This window comes from Muntiacus reevesi, chromosome 4, assembly GCF_963930625.1.
Source record: "Muntiacus reevesi chromosome 4, mMunRee1.1, whole genome shotgun sequence".
NCBI lineage: Eukaryota > Metazoa > Chordata > Mammalia > Artiodactyla > Cervidae > Muntiacus > Muntiacus reevesi.
In genome coordinates, this window is record NC_089252.1 from 87,703,346 (window position 1) to 87,716,063 (window position 12,718).

The 12,718-nt window shown below is 36.3% G+C and overlaps 1 protein-coding gene across 1 annotated transcript in view; it reads left to right on the forward strand.

The window, feature by feature from the left end:
* Positions 1 to 12,718, forward strand: part of SHQ1 (SHQ1, H/ACA ribonucleoprotein assembly factor) — a 99,094-nt gene that overhangs the window by 27,446 nt on the left and 58,930 nt on the right. The window contains exons 7-9 of the mRNA XM_065935287.1: positions 4,413 to 4,567; positions 6,954 to 7,007; positions 9,413 to 9,536. Coding sequence (XP_065791359.1) covers positions 4,413 to 4,567; positions 6,954 to 7,007; positions 9,413 to 9,536 — 333 coding nt within the window. The remainder of the gene's footprint in view (positions 1 to 4,412; positions 4,568 to 6,953; positions 7,008 to 9,412; positions 9,537 to 12,718) is intronic.

The following is a 12,718-nucleotide window of genomic DNA, read 5'->3' on the forward strand; positions in this document are numbered from 1 at the left end:
GAACGGAGAGCTTCTCTTTAAATTGAAAAATCTTCATATGAGCTCTGTAATGGGACAGTCAGCACCCAGTTGATCTGTCACATGAATTTCTTTTTTAGAAGTCAATCTTTTTTTTTTAGAAGTTAATCTTTAAAAAGAGTGCTTCTCCTAACTGTGTTATGCTCACCTGTATTATTAAACCTTAAAATATACACATTTCTTTTTATTGCTGGACAGCAAATTAAATACATTCATATAGTTACTTGTTTATGTAAACAATGCTTGTACAAATACATTAAAAAATTTTTTTGAACATAGACTTTTTAACATGGCTGAAAAAAAAATAGTGTATTTTATGTCATATCCTATCTTCTTCTTTTTTTTTTTTTTTTGGTACTAACAGTATTTTAGTAAGTAAAGGAATATTGCTTCTAGTAATTTGATGTAAGGGTGTTTAAGATTTTTTTTTCCCAAGAGAACAGACTGCAAAAAACTGCTGGAAGGAAGCCTTATAGCAAAAAGAAGCCATGTTAAACTGAAGGCTCCTAAGAGAGTATAGACATGAAAACTATATGTGAAAAGGGACCATTGTGTGGGAGTAATCATATTCTTTTCCTTCTGGATTTTGCCCAGTTGTGATGAGCAGAAGGGCAGTCTTTTGTTGAGCAGAGACAGAAAGGCTGGGACTTAACTGGCTATCAAGAGAGTGACTTGGGAATGTTAAAAAGGCGGTTTAATAATTTTTGGTTTCTGAGAAGGTGTCAAGAACACGTGGCTTTTATTAACTCTTCTCCACTAAGAAGAGGCTTCCTGAGTTAAAACTGAGCTCATGCCCTCTCAGCTAGTGGCCAAGTTTCCTGCCTTTCTTTGCCCCTGGATGTGGTCGTAAGACTTAAGTCCTCAATGATAGGAAGTGAGTGAAAGTGCTGTGTGCACTTTCTGGATCAGTTCCTTAGAAAAAAGGTGTTCGTCATCCTCTTCTTCCACTTTGCCATTGGTTGGAAAATTTTAAAACCCGAAACAACATCTTGGACCATAGATGGAAGTCATAGAGTGGAGATGCTGATACTCACCCGTTCTGGACCGTTCACTCCGAGTAGCAGTGTGAGAGAGAAACCTCTGTCTTACTGAAGCCACTGTATTTTGGGTCTTTCTGTATGTACATTTTATATGCCTATATGTGTGTGTGTGCTGAGTTGCTTCCGCCCTGTCCAACTCTTTGCGACCCTATGGACTGTAACCCACCAAGCTTCTCTGACCATGGGATTCCCCAGGCGAGAATACTGGAGTGGGTTACTATGCCTTCCTCCAGGGGATCTTCCGGACCCAGGAATCAGATCCCCGTCTCTTGTGTCTCCTGCATTGGTGGGGGTTCTTTACCACTAGCGCCACCTGAGAAACCCTTGGTAAGGTGACTGATATATAAAAAGAGACAGTGTCTCTCTCTTCTGTTGATAATTTATTGAGAATGGGAAAAATATTGTATTTGCAGGTGACTAATACCTAAAGTGCTTGGAAGTAGTATTTAGCAAGAAAAGCAGCAGATCTATTTGATAAAGTTGGTGGTTCAATACAGTAGAAAAGATGGCTTACTGAGCAGACTGTGCTGGCACAATTAACTCCTCATCTGTAATTAACCAAAATCTGAAAATACGAAAAAGTAACTTTCAGATAGATTATAGACTTAAATTTAAAAGAGGAAACAGTAACTCTTAAAGAAAAGCTGAGAGACTCCATGGACAGTTCAGGAGTTGGGGAAACCTTATTGAAGGCTATAAATTCACAATCTGGTAAAAAAAAAAAAAAAGATAGACATATTGGACTACACACAGACATAAATAATTCAGTGACCTAAGATCCTCTAAACAGAGTCAGTAGAGATGCAATAGATTTGGTCAGATGACTAGGGTTTGAATCCATAATAGACAAGTTCTTAAATATTTGACAAGCCATCCAAAAAAAAAAAAAAAACTGGGCAAAACATATGGGTAATTTATAGGAGAGCAAATCCAAGTTGCCAAACAAATCTATGAAATAATGTTTAGAGTTAAGCAGTTAAAGAAATATTAACTGAAGTAACAGCGATATGTCACTGTGTTAGTTTCCTCTTATTGCATTCCAAGTTACCACAGATCAGAAACAGAGGTCTAATTTGGCTGTTTTCATGGGTTAGGAGACAGGTATGGAGACCCTGATACCCACCTGTCCTGTACTGTTCACTCCAAGTAGTAGGGTGAGAGAGAAGCTTCTGTCTTACTGAAGCCAGTGTATTTTGGGTCTGTCTGTTACAGCAGTATAGCCTGTCTTGACCTGCATATAATGGACAATTCTGAAACCTGGAAAAAAGGCTTCAAAGTTATTTTGGCATTACTTTGGTATTCACTGGCACTGGAAGCTAAATGTTCCTCATGACTGAGCTGAACAACTTTTAAAGTGAATTTGAAAGTGGTCTTCTGATGGGGCACGTAAGGAAAATGAAGAATTAATTTGTAAGGGAAGAGATTGATGACACTGACTTAGAGGTAATAATATATCTAAATGCTTAACGGTATATCTAGATGCTTAGAAGCTGAGGTGGGGTCCTCTGCTTGGGGTCTTGGAAGGCTATAGACAAATATGGCCATCTTTTCATTTTCAAGAAATTGGTGTTTGCAGCTGTATTCCTTTTTGAAGCTCAGTTCTTTTCTAAGCTCACATGATGGTTGGCAGAACTTGATTCCTGCGACTATAGAACTGAGACCCCCATGTTTCTTGCTGGCTGTCAGCCGGGGCATCACTCTCAGATATTACAGGATCCCACAGTTCCCTGCTACCTGGCCCCCTCATGACATGACGTCTTATTTCTTCACGATTGGTGATTAGCAGAAGAGTCTCTGTCAATATCAGAACATAGTCATAGTAATCATAACAGTAACTGTCCTATCACTTTTGCCATATTCTTTTGAACAGAAGCAAGTCACAGGTCCTGCCCACACTCAAATGATGTCTTATTGGGGGTCATTTTAGAATTTTTCTTAACACAGTCCTTTCATATCCATTAAACTCAAAATGGTTTTAAAAAAAGCATTTATGGCTGGGAGCAAGCAAGATATATGCTTAGGGAAGGAAACTTCTGTCCATGACCATTACAAAGGAGAGATGTAGCCCTTAAATAAAGTATCTCTCAAAAACAGATAAATTTTTTGACCCAGTAAGTCTACTGTTGGGGATCTGTTTCATGGAAATAAGTCCCGCAGTATCCAGTGACATTTGATATGACATTTACTGCGGCATCATTAGCAGTGGCATAAAGTTGGAAGCAGAGTGAATGCCCATCAGTAGGGGGAGTGGTTGGATAGAGCATGCTACACCATGGAATATTCTGCTAAGTCACATCAGTCGTGTCCGACTCTGTGCGACCCCATAGATGGCAGCCCACCAGGCTCCCGTCCCTGGGATTCTCCAGGCAAGAATACTGGAGTGGGTTGCCATTTCCGTCTTCAGTGCATGAAAGTGAAAAGTGAAAGTGAAGTCACTCAGTAGTGTCTGACTCCTTGCGACCCCATGGACTGTTGCCTACCAGGCTCCTCCATCCATGGAATTTTCCAGGCAAGAGTACTGGAGTGGGTTGCAATTGCCTTCTCTGTGGAATATTCTACTCCTTCACAAATTTAGCTAAGTACCAAGTGACTTGGGGAGACTTCCTGGAGGTGTTGTTGAGTGAGACTGGCTAGATGGGAAAAAATAATCTAATTTTCTGGGGAGAAAAGGGTATCAACTCCCTTGTATACATGTTTGTGTGTCTTTATTGGTTGTAAAGAAAAATATGAAGTGATATATACTAGATTTTTTTAACATGGAAAAAGTTATTGATTAGGATAGAGGGTGCCAAGCAGAAGAAGAAAAGGAAACATCCTCTAACAGTCTAGTATGTGTGGTATTATCAAATTTGCATATTTATGTAAAACTTGGTATAAATGATATTTTAAAAATACTATGCCCTTACAATTGACTAATACACAGGAATACTTCCATTTCTTTGTATAGAACTTTCAAAGTAAATAATATTTACAGAGTGTTTCACACATTTTCTGTTATCAAAATGTAATTATTGTATTTTTAAAGTCAATAACTCTGTCATTTAGCTGTCTTGAGTACAGAACTGTGTAGCAAAAAAAAACAAAAAAAAACAGTGTGTGGGAGGGGTCTGGAAATAAGGAATAGATATTGTTTAGACATTTTTTTTTCTTTTTTTAGCCCTACTAGAATTTGAACAAATACATAGCTCTTTAAAAAATTGTGAAGTCTAATTAAAAAGTTGTTTCCACGTCCAGAGTTTAATAATTTTTATTTCAGTTTCTATAATTAAAGTTCTAATTTTGACAAATCTGTCTGCAGTGGGGGTTTTACCAAACAGAATGGAACATCTGAGTTTTAAATGCATTTTCTTCTAGTGTCTTTTTCTGAAGAAGAGAAATATCAGCTGCGAAAATTTGTTAATAAATCTTACCTGCTGGACAAGAGAGCCCATCGGCAGGTGTACTACAGCTTGACTGACATCCTTCTGGCATATTGCTATGAGACCCGTGTCACGGAAGGAGAGCGGAATGTAAGTGCGTGTGTGTCTGTGAACGTTGGCATAGACCGTCGTGCAGAGTAAGCTGTATTAAGGTCATGGTGAGACCAGTCATGTTTATTTAGGGCCTCTCCTAACTGAGGTGCACAGGTGTGTTGGTGATGGATACCAGCATGAAAGCATGATGCTTTTTAAAGATGTATTTATTTATTTATTTTTGATTGTGCTGGGTCTTCGTTGCTGCGCAAGCGTTTCTCTAGTTGTGGCAAGCAGGGGCCACTCTCTAGCTGAGTTGTGCAGCCTTTTCATTGGAGTGACCTCTTATTTTGGAGCACAGGTTCCAGGGTGCGTGGGCTCAGTAGTTGTGGCTTGCGGGCTCGAGAGCACAGGCTCAGTAGTTGTGGCCCATGGGCTGAGTTGCTCAAGGCATGTGGGATCTTCCCGGACCAGGGATTGAACCTGTGTCCCCTGCGTTGGGAGGTGGATTCTTACACGCTGAGCCACCATGGAAGCCCCAGCATAATGCTTTTATTTGGTCTTTTTTTCCTTCTCTCTTGGCATTAGTCTCACTCAACAGCAGAGTGGGGAAGTAAAGCTGAAGGTTAGGGAAGAAGGATATCCTGGGCTCTCATCTCTTTTAGGAGATGAAGTGACCAAGCGAGACAGCTGTTGCCACATGACACCTGACATTGGAAAGGGGTAAACTTTACCATGCTCATTTCTAGTCTTTCTCTGAGCTGTGTATTAACAGATGTAAGGTATGGTATTTTGTACAAAAAGGAATGTGAGCGTTTATCTGCAGGTGTCCCTCAATTTAAATAGTATTGTACTTCTGAAAAATTGTACGTAAATCACATTTTGAAAACCTGAATTTTATCTTTTTGCTATTCAGTGAAATCCTATTGCAAAAGTAAATCCTTTTGTAAAGTAAGGATGATCTTACCTTTTTAAATGATCTTTAAAAAATATATATACAATTGTAAAAATATATATATATATATACAATTGTATCCCTTCTTATACCACACTTGATTCTGTAAATGAAGAGCTGAATTTCTTTCTCACCTATTTCACTGATAGTATATATATGTTTTTTAAAAAGGCTGGAAAGCCAGAAAAAAAATCTTTCCAGTTAATATGTCCCTGTATCTGTTGATAATAATTTTTGCTCAAGGGGTTATACTTGAGGTGTGCAATGCTTCCCTGTTTTTTATTTATTTATTAAATTTAAAAAATTTCTTTAAATTGGCATAAAGTTGATTGACAATATTTCAGTGATTCAGTATTTTTATATATTTTACTCCTTTCAAAGTTATTATAAAGTATTGGCTATATTTCCCTGTGCTGTATACTGTATTCTTGTATCTTATTTATTTTGTACATAGTAGTTCATCTCCTACCTCTATCGTATGCCTCCCCATCCTTCTTTTTAAATTACACAAATAATTCATATCATTGTAAAGGAAAATACAGGAAGAAAATAATTAAAATTTCCTGTCATCTCAACTATCAAAGGTAGCCATTGTTACAAGGAAATGTTTCTCTTCTTGGCTTCTTTCATTGCACACATGTATTTATACTGGGTTGTAATGTATGTACTATTATTTAACCTGCTTTTCTCACCTACTTAACATCATAGTGTTAGCATAATATTGGGATAAGGATTTGATATGTGTCAAGTTTTTTTGCTGTTGGGATTCTGAAAATTTCAAAGGTGACTTTTGAGATTTGTATTTGACTCCAAAATGAATATTAATGAGTGTATTAAGTGCATAGTATAACTGAAAATGGATTTTGTTCCACTCATCTTTTTAGAATACCATAGTCAGAGAAAATGTTTTCTTTGATGGAAAAAATAGCTTCATATTTCTTGAGAAGATGAGTGAGAGTGTTTAGTTATACTCAATAAAATTTTGCATTTTTCATTCTTAGATTCATATATTTGAAATCACGAAGTCTTGCAGCTTCAAGGTCTTCTCTAGAATGTACTTATTCTTGCAGACCTTCTCTGAAAGGCCAGATTCTTGAGCAGCTTTTTAAAATGCCACAGAGAGTACTTTAATATTATCTTTGAGTCTTTTAGTAGATTATTTATGAAATATTTGAGAGGTAAGTAACCTAGTTGAGAAGGACAGAAATTGAGCATGCATTGGTTTTCTTTAGTTTCAAAGCCTTTGCTTATGTGCTCTTATATTCTGGTACTCTTATCAGTGCAAAAGTTTTACTTTATAAAATTCTGAAGAAAGTAGAGACTTGGCCTTTGATCACCTTGACATCAGTAAAGCCATAGACACTTCTTAGGTTTTAAACATATGTCAATAGTATTCATATACTAGTTGAATAAGTGGATATAGTTGTTTTCTTTCTAAATGACTTTAACTATCATATGACACTATCCTTTTCTTCATAACAAATAAAGGTTGAATCTGCATGGAATATCAGAAAATTGAGTCCAACACTGTGCTGGTTTGAGGTACGATTTTCAGTTGCAGTTGTTTAGATTTTGTTTCTTCAGAGTTATACTTTGTTGTTATTAGTTCATTTGTAATTTCTGCAATTCCTTGACTTTTTTTTGCAAATTAATTAATTTATTTTAATTGGAGGCTAAATACTTTACAATATTGTAGTGGTTTTTGCCATACATTGACATGAATCAGCCATGGGTGTACATGTGTCCCCCATCCTGAACCCCCCTCCGAGCCCCCTCCCCATCCCATCCTTCAGGGCCGTCCCAGTGCACCGGCCCTGAGTGCCCTATCTCATGCATCGAACCTGGACTGAAAAGTGGTAGCTTTATTGTACTAGTTTTTTTCCCCCATGTTTTTAAATAAAATTCTGGTTTTATGTTACTCTTAATCTAATCATAGTCCATAAATAAGGCCAGGTGTAGGGTATCTTCGAAGTTTGAAGGAGTGATGGGGACATTGTCTGTTGTGGGAAGATGCTGGGTCAAGTTTGAGGCCTGTATGTAAGTTGGCATATATTGGGGCACAGAGCTCAAGGGCAGGCAGCAAACCTAGGTGATAATACTGTTAACTGTCACCACCAGAGACTGTGCTAAGCCTTTTATATATATTACTTCACCTATTCCTTTCAATAAGTCTGTGAGATAAGTATTACTGGTGTTTTTTAGGTGAAGAAACATAGGTCATATAGCTTAAATAATGTATCCTAGGTTCTGCAATTAGTATGGTTAGATCTCTTAACTCTTCTAGTATAGTCATAATTGTTTTTGTGTCTGTTTTCTAGAAAGCAGCTGTGCATATTTCACCAAAAATGCAAAGGATGGTGTCTTTAAATTTACTAGTTTCGAACATGCTGTTGTCCATCAAAACAGAAGCTTTAAAAAAGTGTTTATTTAAACAATTGGTAACTGCATCGTTTATTAAGGCAACTAGTTTTGTTTCTGTTTGTTTGTTTGTTTTTCCCAGTTTGAATCCTAAATAGTGTACACTTTCAGTTGGAAAATCAAAGTTGTTTTGTGGCATCACTTTGTTCAAATAATAGGTAAGGCCTATATGTAAGTTAGCATATATTGGCATACATCTTCCCATAACAGACATTGTCCCCAAACTTCCAAAATACCCTACATCTGTTCAAATAATAGGTAAGATGTAAGCAGGAACTTGAGCAGAGAATCTTGCTACTCCAAGAATGTCCATGAACCAGCTGCCTGACCAGTATCCTCTGCTGGGAGCTTGTTGAAAAGACAGAATCCCAGAGCAGACCCTCTGAGCTAGATGCTATAGCAAGATCTCCAGGAATTCATATGCATATTTAAGATGGAAAAGTGCTTTTCTCTGAACTCCTTTTGGATTCTGTGTATTTCTACGATCAGCATATAATGGATAAATTGGCTTTTGTAATACTCACAGTAATTATTCCAATATTGAAAGCAAAATAGTTGGTGACTAGATCATTTCATAGTTTAGTTATTAAAATCTGCATGAAAAATTCATCTATTTATGATTTGATTTTGACATTTTTGTTTTTTAGATAATTTACTATTGTCATACATGTAACCAGCTCTGTCAAACTTTTATAAGTATTTAGTTTTTGCCAGAATTTTTTAGAAGTTCATCATTGTTTTTTATATTATATCAACTATTCTTTGTTGAGTACTCAGTGTTCTTAATCAGACCACTCATTTATTAAAGGTGCATATACATGGAAATGTTGTATACGCCTTTAATTTTATATGTTAAGTTTTATTTGCAGGTTAACATTTTTTATACATTTTAAATCAAAACCCAATTAAAAAACAATTTTGTAGAAAATGTGTTTTCAGTAAGTTTTACATTGCTGATGGCATCAGTTTGATACCATTCAAGATAAAGCCTTTTTACAGAAATGAGTAGTTTTCTCTTTGATAAGTGAAAGTAAATTACTGAAGTAAATGCCATATATTACTCATGCCCAAAGCAGAAAAACAGAGAGAGGAAAGAGGGGAACTGTGAACACATTGCACTAAAGAGTTCTGTATTTTTCATCTGTATTATCTTGAATGGTCCTAAAGGACAAAAACATGAAACATGTATCATTTAAAATGCATTTTATGTGCATCTGTATTTTGTTAGTACCATGTGTTTTACATTCATAGTGGTAATTCTTAAAAGACTTTTAAAAACTTTCCTGCTCTGAATGTGATTTTTAAGGAGCACTTGTGATATGTTGATAAAGTATGAGAAATTACAAAGACTGAGATAAAAATTTTATTCTAAGTTTACAGAAAGAGTCTCGCTGCTTGGCACTGTATCTTCCACTTGACTTCTTGTTGACTCAGACTTGGTTTTTAATTGAGAATAGTTTTACATTTTGTTGTGTACTTTTGTTTTGTGTAATATGGAAATGATTATTCATGTAAACGCTACTTCACAGACTTGGACTAATGTTCATGAAATCCTGGTGTCTTTTGGAAGAAGAGTTTTGTGTTATCCACTGTACCGCCATTTTAAGCTGGTGATGAAAGCCTACAGAGACACTATAAAGATATTGCAGCTAGGTAAGATGTTATTATGCTTGCAAATTTGAGAGTAAAAGTTAAATGTTTTTAGTCTGTGAGGATGTAGTCATTGATTTTTGCTTTTCTTCCTTTACAAAAATAAGTAATGAAAATCATCCAATCCAGACACTCTTCCTCTCAGGTATTATATAAAGTAATTAATAAAAATAAATGAAAAAAATAAAGTAATTGTCCTTCTATATAGGTATATAATCATACAGACAGGTGTGGTACTCTTTCAGAGAGGAATGGGGAAGGTAAATACAGACAGTGTTCCAAAGCATCTTGTATTTAGTAGATTGTATCATTCAGTATTTCTGTATCATACAGATGCCTGTAATTTTCTAGGCATTATTTTAGGGTTTGAGTAAAATAATAAATAAGTTCCCTGCTCCTGTGAGGTTTACAGTTTTGCCAAGGTGACCGATGGTAAGTAAGTAAGCAATTCCAGCGCTGAGTGAAAAGTTCTCTGGTGGAGGAAGGACATTCATCCTAGAAGGGGCACAGAACCTGGATTTGGCAGATTAGGAAAGGTTTTCAGAGAAAGTTCAGCTACTCTGGTTACTTGGTTATTGCTAAATCAAACCCCCAAAGACAAATGTTTGCTATTTTTAAGGATGTGGAAAATTCTAAGCTGTGAAACAAATTCCAAAGTGCCTATAACAGCATCACTGGATTAAGTATATAATTTCCAAGGTAATGACTTTTTTAAGGGGACAACATCCATTTGTATGTATTAGTTCTAGCACATTTTTAGTAAAACTCACTTGGTATACTTTATGGTCATTTCTTATATATATATATATTTTTTAGGGAGTCTCATCATTTCTTTGTCTTTAGATAACAGTGCTTCTGGAGGTTTAGTTTTCAGACTTAAGGTTAAGAAGGAGAAAGGAAGAAGTTCCTTCCTTTATATCATTAGGTCTAATGGGAATAATCACATCTGTAATGTTTTCTCCCTCCTAGGATTTATCTAGGTTTTTCTTTGACTTCTGTGTGACCCATAGTTTTCCTGCCCTGCGGGGAAAAGTCATGTTTGAAGTAGATTCTTTTAAACTGGATAATAATCATAAAAATGAATCATAGTTAAATGAAAGATCTTTTTTAATTCATCCTATTGGTTTAGACTAGCAGTATTTTATTTTAAAGGATTGTTGATTATAGAACAGAAGAGCTACTGCCTTTGAGAAATCTGTCTTCTTTAACAAGGGGAAACACATTGCTTTGGGGGGTTTTTTTTGCTCTTCTTTCTTTTTACCTTCTAAGATATATTTTTTAAAGATATTTTTGGTGTGGACTATTTTTAAAGTCTTTGTTGAAATTGTTACAATATTGCTTTTATTTTATGTTTTGGTGTTTTGGCCCTGAGGAATGTGGGCTCTAGCTCCCTGATCATACTCCCTTCATTGGAAGGCGAGTGTTAACCCCTGGACCTCCAGGCAACTCCCCAAGATATTTTTTTTTTAACTACAAAAATTATCTTGAAAAGTCAATCTATTATAAATGATTGATTGTTGAATTTGAGTACCTGTCACAATTAAATTTCTTATTTAAGTCATGCTAGATTATCTGCACATTATTCATAGATTTAAACAGTGAGAATGCAGTTGTGACTTTCTTGTTATTTCATGGCTTTGAAATGGAAAACTTGCAAAACCCCCATGTGTGTGTGCACATGCACGGATGAGCGTGCATGTGTGCATGTGCACACACACACACACACACACACACACACACCCTCTTGTTATTTTATTCTGGGAAACAATCTAGTTCTCTGGGTTTTTATTTGAAAAGTAATCAGTTGTGTGATTCATAACCAAAAATAAATTTGATTGCCTTGACTTACACTGTAGTTAGTTCCTCAAATGGTTTTAGTAGGTTGGAATTGAAAATTTAGACTTAAGTTTCCGTCATTATCTATCTACAAAAAAAGGCTTATCAGCTGTGTTGTGATAGCAACAGAAAACCCGAGGTAGCATGCTGAAAACGAATCCCAACCCCGTCTAAACCACGCACAGTATGTTCTGTGGCTTGTTTGGGTTGTGGCTAGTTAGTGCTGAAACAGAGAGTTAGGTTGTCTAGAGTTCGTGCCCTAAACTCTGGGGATGGCAAGCTCTGGATGAAGGTTGACACCTTTGTTTATACAGCTGGATGACACCGGGGTGCCATTAATACCACTGAAGAGTCTCAGTTGTTTAGACACCTTATAGTTTTAACTTCAGGTAGCGCCGGTTTGGCATTTAACATTTTCCAAGAATGAATTCGTGCCTGCTTATAATCAGAAAAGCCATCACACTTTTAGTCTGAAGGTCAGTGTCATGCTTTCATAGTTGAAAGTAATGAATAACTCTTTCCCCAGAAGAAATGCAAATCTTATATGAAACACGCTCTCGAAACCAAGGAAGGAAGGCTGGTATCAGAATCTACAGATTGACTGAGAGCTAAGTTTTTAAAGAGCCATGAATTTTGCTTTGCCTGACTTCACAGAGGCCCTACAAAATTCTTCTCTGGGCCTTTGGCTGTTTTCAATTTTACGTTCTCTCTGCTATACCTTCCCCACCCCTGGAAGACTGTATATTCATCTCTTACTGTTGCTGTATGTATAGCTCAAATTCCTGTAAAAGAAGAAAACCTACTTTGTCCTTTCAAGTGTTATTTTAGTGCTTGACTTAGGGCCTTGCATGTGGAATTCCTCTGTCTGAGTCTATAATCTTGGGGCACATGATCATCCCATGTTTTCCCCCTTTGTTCCTGTATCTTTGGCAATTTTTACTTCCTTCTCCATTCTTTTGGGAAGAGTAGGAAGAATCCTTCATGGAAGTATCACTTAGCTGCCGTTATTCACTGAAAATCAATGATAAAAAGGAATTAAAAGAGAGCAGTTTTTCTAGTATGTCTTAAGAATCTTATTCTTTTATAAATGACCTAGTTGAGTACTTGATTATACATTGTTTATACAGCTTACTGTTTGTTCTACTATCTTTGTTTCATTCATCTTTCTAAAGGCATTCTTTATTCTTCTCCCACATTCTTGTATGGTTATTGAGCATATAATGTAACTGTTAGATTGAAAGGGCTAAACATCAAGGGGTAAAAGGGAAAGAACTTAATTTTTTCTCCCTGTTTCCACTTCAAGCTCTTTCTGTGGAGTGTTTCTTTTATTGCTTGTGGATGGAATATAT